This window comes from Zeugodacus cucurbitae, chromosome 2 (genome assembly GCF_028554725.1).
Source record: "Zeugodacus cucurbitae isolate PBARC_wt_2022May chromosome 2, idZeuCucr1.2, whole genome shotgun sequence".
Taxonomy (NCBI): Eukaryota; Metazoa; Arthropoda; class Insecta; order Diptera; family Tephritidae; genus Zeugodacus; species Zeugodacus cucurbitae.
In genome coordinates this window covers 83574961-83580960 of record NC_071667.1, presented here as the reverse complement: position 1 = coordinate 83580960, position 6000 = coordinate 83574961, and the positions used below count along the sequence as shown (strand labels likewise).

At 37.3% G+C, this 6000-nt stretch overlaps 2 protein-coding genes across 2 annotated transcripts; one reads left to right on the top strand and one right to left on the bottom strand.

The window, feature by feature from the left end:
• Positions 1-371: 371 nt before the first annotated feature.
• On the top strand, positions 372-3549 carry Sel1l_0 (protein sel-1 homolog 1). The gene is made up of 7 exons (XM_054225836.1): positions 372-1133; positions 1203-1432; positions 1499-2020; positions 2081-2255; positions 2315-2798; positions 2865-3069; positions 3131-3549. Exons 1-7 carry the CDS (start codon positions 656-658, stop codon positions 3341-3343), a joined length of 2307 nt encoding a protein of 768 aa, XP_054081811.1. The 5' UTR covers positions 372-655; the 3' UTR covers positions 3344-3549.
• Positions 3550-3981: 432 nt separating this feature from the next.
• Positions 3982-5603, bottom strand: LOC105218916 (26S proteasome regulatory subunit 6A-B). The gene is made up of 2 exons (XM_011194792.3): positions 5252-5603; positions 3982-5195 (listed from the first exon to the last, which is right to left on the bottom strand). Exons 1-2 carry the CDS (start codon positions 5459-5461, stop codon positions 4119-4121), a joined length of 1287 nt encoding a protein of 428 aa, XP_011193094.1. The 5' UTR covers positions 5462-5603; the 3' UTR covers positions 3982-4118.
• Between the last annotated feature and the right edge of the window lie 397 nt (positions 5604-6000).

The following is a 6000-nucleotide window of genomic DNA, read 5'->3' as shown; positions in this document are numbered from 1 at the left end:
AATACAAACATTTAATCAGACTGATTCACTCAAAAGGAAGTGCTCTCTTTGTTTGGTAGTTACCAAAATCGTGCACGCTCTTTAAGACAACTCACGGCATTAAATAGTGCGCTCTTTATTCGTGAAGTCGTAAATTAAATCACGAATACATTTGACAACCAATTCTTTCTGAGCATAAACCAATTTTATAATATTATATATTTATTAGTAATTATGTACTATTGTACTATATGTACTATTAATAAAATATTAGTATTATGTACTGTGGTTGAAACCTTGCTAGAACACAGCTGTTAAATAATCCCTCATAACATAATCTACCAAAAGAGATGGTCTGGTAACTCTATCATCGCTTTATTTTGACATTTCATTAGATATTAAAAAAAAAAAAACTTATATTTTCTTACGTGTGAATTGGAAACATTTTATCGCGATAATAATATTTGAGCAAAAGTAATGCAGAACTTACACAAAATATATAATTAGTTTTGCATATATCTCGTTCGTAATGTGTCTTCGTTTTTCTTATTTCGCGCAAAATCTAGAAGAACTTTTCCAACAACACAAGGAGTATTCGAGGCAAACATAAAAATTTATTTAACACTCATATAGAGCAAAGCCGTATATAACGTTATCGCAATATATTCAGGAAATTATGAGAGCTCGCTTCAAGTCTTTGATTGTGCTGTTTTTACTGCCACTTCTTATACTCAGTTTAGTAACAGCTGAGCTGCAGGGCCCGCTTTCCACACAGAATGCAAATTTGCAGGAATCAGCACCACAAGAAACAACAACAACATCGTCACCAGAAAAGACAACTGGAAAAGTTGCAAATACTGAAGAAACTACAGATACTCACACCGTAAGCAATGAACGCAAATCGTCCAAATATGTAGCTGAAAATGAATCACCAACGGATGCTCCAGTTGTTGCACAAGTTACACAAGGCAATACCGTCGTATCGTTAACAGTAGATAATGATATCGGGCCACGTTTCAAAATATGGCAACAAGCATTATTCGAACAGCAGCTGAACGAAAAGCTTGTACGCCAAAAATTAGAAGATCAAATAGCCACAATTGAAAATACGCGTAAGAAACCAGTTGCAGAGCCTACACCACGAGAGATCGAAGGTGCGTAAACCAAGCAAATAAATACCATATATTTGTATGTATATGCTTCTATAATCTTTTGATTTTCAGCTCAAACATTCTATGAAAAAGCTATGGATTTGTTCGCAAAACCACCAAAACATCAAGATAAATATTTGGCATACAAATTTATAGCGCGTGCTGCTGAAATGAACCATCTCAAAGCTCGAGCAGAGATGGCTTGGGCGCATTTACTAGGACGTTATGCGCAACTTAATTATGAATTGGCAGCAACGGAGTTTGACGAATTGGCGAAAGAGGGAGTGCCAGAAGCGCATATGGTAAAAGGAAGATTCAATTATTTATTTATTTATCTTTCATATTCCAATTTTATATCACTCATTTAGGGTCTGGCATTCCTGTACTCTATTGGAGTGGGTGGCAAAAATGTCAGTCAACCACTGACCTTGATTCATTTAACTTTAGCGGCGCTGGGCGAACATACATTTGCTCAAATGGCGCTTGGATATCGGTATTTATACGGTATAAATGTGCCAACCAATTGCGAGAAGGCGTTAATGTATTACAAAAAAGTGGCGAAAAAAGTTGCATCCAAAATTACGTTCTCGAATGGGCCAATTGTCCACCGTGTACGCTTACTAGATGAGTCTGAAAATCCTGGCAGCCAAGAAACTGAGATCGTCGACTACTATCAGTTATTAGCTGACAAAGGTGATGTGCAATCACAAGTGGGCCTCGGCCAGCTCTACTACCAAGGTGGAAAAGCCATACAGCAAGATCATCAAAAAGCTTTGGAATATTTCACTAAAGCCGCAAACACTGGCAATGCAATAGGATTTGCCTTCTTGGGCAAGCTTTATTTAGAGGGTAGTGAATTCATCAAGGCTGATAACGAAACCGCTTTCAAGGTAAACTACATTAAATTCGTATAACATTCCTTAATAAATGTTAATCACTCGTAATTAAAGTATTTCAAGAAAGCAGCCGAATTGGGTGATCCCGTCGGACAAAGTGGTTTGGGCCTCATGTATCTAAAAGGTCTTGGTGTACCTAAAGATCCGCTCAAGGCGCTTAACTACTTTACACAAGCCGCGGATCAGGGCTGGGTTGATGGCCAACTGCAGTTGGGCAACATGTATTTCAGTGAGTTTATAACAATAAATATAAAAAATAACGGTATTGACTAAAGATTCGCCATTTAGCGGGGAATGGCGTAAAAACCGACTACAAATTGGCGCTGAAATATTTCAACTTGGCCTCACAATCGGGTCATGTGCTGGCTTACTACAATTTGGGCATAATGCATACGTACGGCATTGGCATGTTGAGATCTTGTCCAGCGGCTGTGGAGTTCTTTAAAAATGTTGCCGAACGTGGAAGATGGAGTACGAAGATGATGGAAGCTTATAGCGATTACAAAGATTCTTTATTTAATGATGCGTACATGCAATATGCATTATTAGCTGAGTTGGGCTATGAAGTGGCGCAGAGCAATGCTGCTTTCCTTTTGGATCGCGGCGATGGCACCATTTTCCATGATCGGCATGAGGAGCTTATACGCGCGTTTTACTATTGGAAAAGAGCGGCAGGACAGGGTTACTCAGCAGCACAAGTGAAACTCGGTGACTACTACTACTATGGCTGGGGCACGAATGTCGATTTTGAAACGGCTGCTTCACTTTACAGGTGAGCTTATACAATCGGCATATGAAAGATACAAATTTAAGTTTATTGCATTGTTTAACGTTTTAGAAAAGCATCCGATCAGCAGTACAATGCGCAGGCCATGTTCAATCTTGGCTATATGCACGAACAAGGGCTGGGCATGAAAAAGGATTGGCATTTGGCGAAGCGTCTGTACGACCTTGCGGCAGAAACGAATGCAGATGCAAAAGTACCGGTAGCCATAGCACTGCTTAAGCTGCAAATGCTTGCGAAAGTTGAAGCCATTAAACAGGTGAGTTTGTTACTTACACACCTAAACTAGTGTAGCTAATATGCAGTCGCATTCTTTTCAGTCGCCTTACAAATTCATTTTCTACATGGATGAAAATATTGCTGCCAATTGGGACTTGTATATGATTACCATATTGACACTGCTGCTGGGTTTTATTATGTATACTAGACGTCCATATCAAGATCAACAACCAGCTGATCAGCAGCAGCAACTGCAGCCGGAACAAGCAAATCCTGAAGAGGAGCAGCAACAACAGCCGCAGCAACCGGAGTGAATTTAAATTAAAAAAAAACATACTTTTAGGTGTAATTAGTTGATATGTGTATATAACAGTCAATAATTTAATGTTATTTGTTGCATTACCATTAACACCGTCATTACGTAGACCACCAAGGCGGCATGAAGCTTGTGTGTTAACAAACAAGTAGATTTTATTTTTTAAAGTAGCGCATAAATATTAAATTTTTTCGAAAAACCAAATCAATCCTTCACATCATTTCAAAGCTGTCTAAATAAATTATTTTATACGACAAATTTCATTTTAAATATAATGCTAATAATGCAGTTAATTATGAAATTATTGTTTTTAGGAAAGAAAAGGCCTCTCGGCTCCGCAACATTTTCTTCTACTCTTCCAATCGAAAATAATAAAGTCTTAATTGAATTATTAAGCTTTACGAATTGATTGATTACGAGCATTTTGCTACTGCGTAACGGCAACATACTTTCTATGAAATTTTTCATTTGTGCGTAAACGTAAACGTAAACACTGATTGCAGATAATTTTATTGCTTGATAAATAAGATGTTTTTCTAAACACGAATACGAGCCGCAATTGATTCACCTTTGTTAACAACGCAAAACCCCTATTTACGATATTAATTAATTTTATTTATGTGAGTTATACATATATTATTCCAATAATCGAAAATCAATTCGATTTAATATTTTTTATTTTCAATGTGTCGTTTTCATTTAATTAAAAATAATGTTAGCAAGATAACTAAAAACTGCATAGTAGAGATGAGCAAAACAAATATAATTTGCGCTCAAGCGTAATAATTCAGATTTGCCTTCTTCTTTGCTTGCACTTCCATAATAGCGTCCATAAAATCTTCATGTGTGACGCAAGTGGCATTACGGCGTAACGCTATCATACCGGCTTCCACGCATACAGCTTTACATTGTGCACCGTTGAAGTCATCGGTGGAACGTGACAACTCCTCAAAGTTCACATCATTGCTAACATTCATTTTACGTGAGTGAATTTGCATGATTCTTGCACGCGCCTCCTCGTTGGGATGTGGAAATTCTATTTTACGATCCAGACGTCCGGAACGTAATAGAGCAGGATCCAGAATGTCGACACGATTTGTAGCTGCAATTACTTTAATATCGGCAGTTGAGCTAAAACCATCCAGCTGGTTCAACAATTCCAACATGGTACGCTGCACTTCACGATCACCAGCCTTTTCGGAATCAAAACGTTTTGTACCAATGGCATCCAATTCATCGATAAAAATAATTGCTGGCGCCTTCTCTTTGGCTAAAGCAAAGGCATCGCGTACTAATTTAGCGCCATCACCTATAAACATCTGCACCAATTGGGGACCAGCCAACTTCAAGAAAGTGGATTTTGTTTGTGCAGCGCAGGCACGCGCTAATAGCGTCTTGCCAGTGCCAGGTGGTCCATATAAGAGTACGCCTTTTGGTGGATGAATTCCCAGAGTTTTGAATTTATCTTTATGAGTCATTGGTAATACTACGGCTTCAATCAGCTCTTGTATTTGTTTGTCCAAACCACCAATATCCGAATATTGTTCAGTGGGTCTTTCATCAACTTCCATAGCTTTTACACGCGCATCATACTCCGCCGGCAATGTTTCCAAGATTAGATATGAATCTTTGTTCACGCCTACCAAGTCTCCGGGTTTCAATTTTTCAGCGTCAACCAATCCAATGACTGGCAAGAAATATGCCTGACGTGTGGAAGTCTTGATAACGGCACATTTACCCTTACGTTGATTGTCTAACACCAAAACGGCTCCATCATCCTCTTCTTCTTGAGGATCCACGTCCAGTAGCTCAATGACGTTCGATACCAAATACGGCAGAGTTTTGTTAACCTAGTACATACGAAAATTGTGATTAACATATTTAGACAATAAAACATTAAAATTACCTTTATCTTTTCCGTATTATCTTTGATTTTTTCGTTTTGGGCTTGAATTTCGTGGGTAATACGCATAACCTCACTCTTCATGATTTTGATTTCGTTATCCATTAGACGCGTCCTGCTGACGATTTCGTCGGTGGACATACGGAGTACCTCCTCCCCCAATGTTTCCTCTCCATCATCCCAAATGGATTTATCTTCAAGTGTAGTCGCCATTTGAGTAAAACAACTATTTATTTATTTATTACGTTGAAAATTATTAGTTAATAATCCGTTTTAGTTCGCGACTTTCGATGACTTGTAAATTTTTGTTTTGTGCCTATTGTGACATTTCTCTACCGCTTGTCTTGTTTTAATGGTCATACTTTTTGACATTTATATATCGATTTCCAGCAAATTAATCGAAACATCCAATTCTGCCAATTTATTACACAGTCAGAAATTCTTTAGCACAAGAATTATTTTATTATTTGTTTTTAAAAACTGTAGTACAATTGTAGATGTTATTAAATATCAAATGTTTTCTAAAAATTAATATTTAACATCAACAAAAAATGCTCCTATTCAAATAGAAGAGTTTTGCAGTTGCTTTTTATTTAAAGAAAATATTTTGTAGTTATTCTACATTTCATTGTAGTTGAAGCGGCCGAAAACATTTGCCAAATTAGTTGTCGATGAAAATCTTATAAATTCCACTAACTCTATGTCCTTCTAAGGATTGTATTCTTAAAACAATTTAACTTATAGTGAAATAG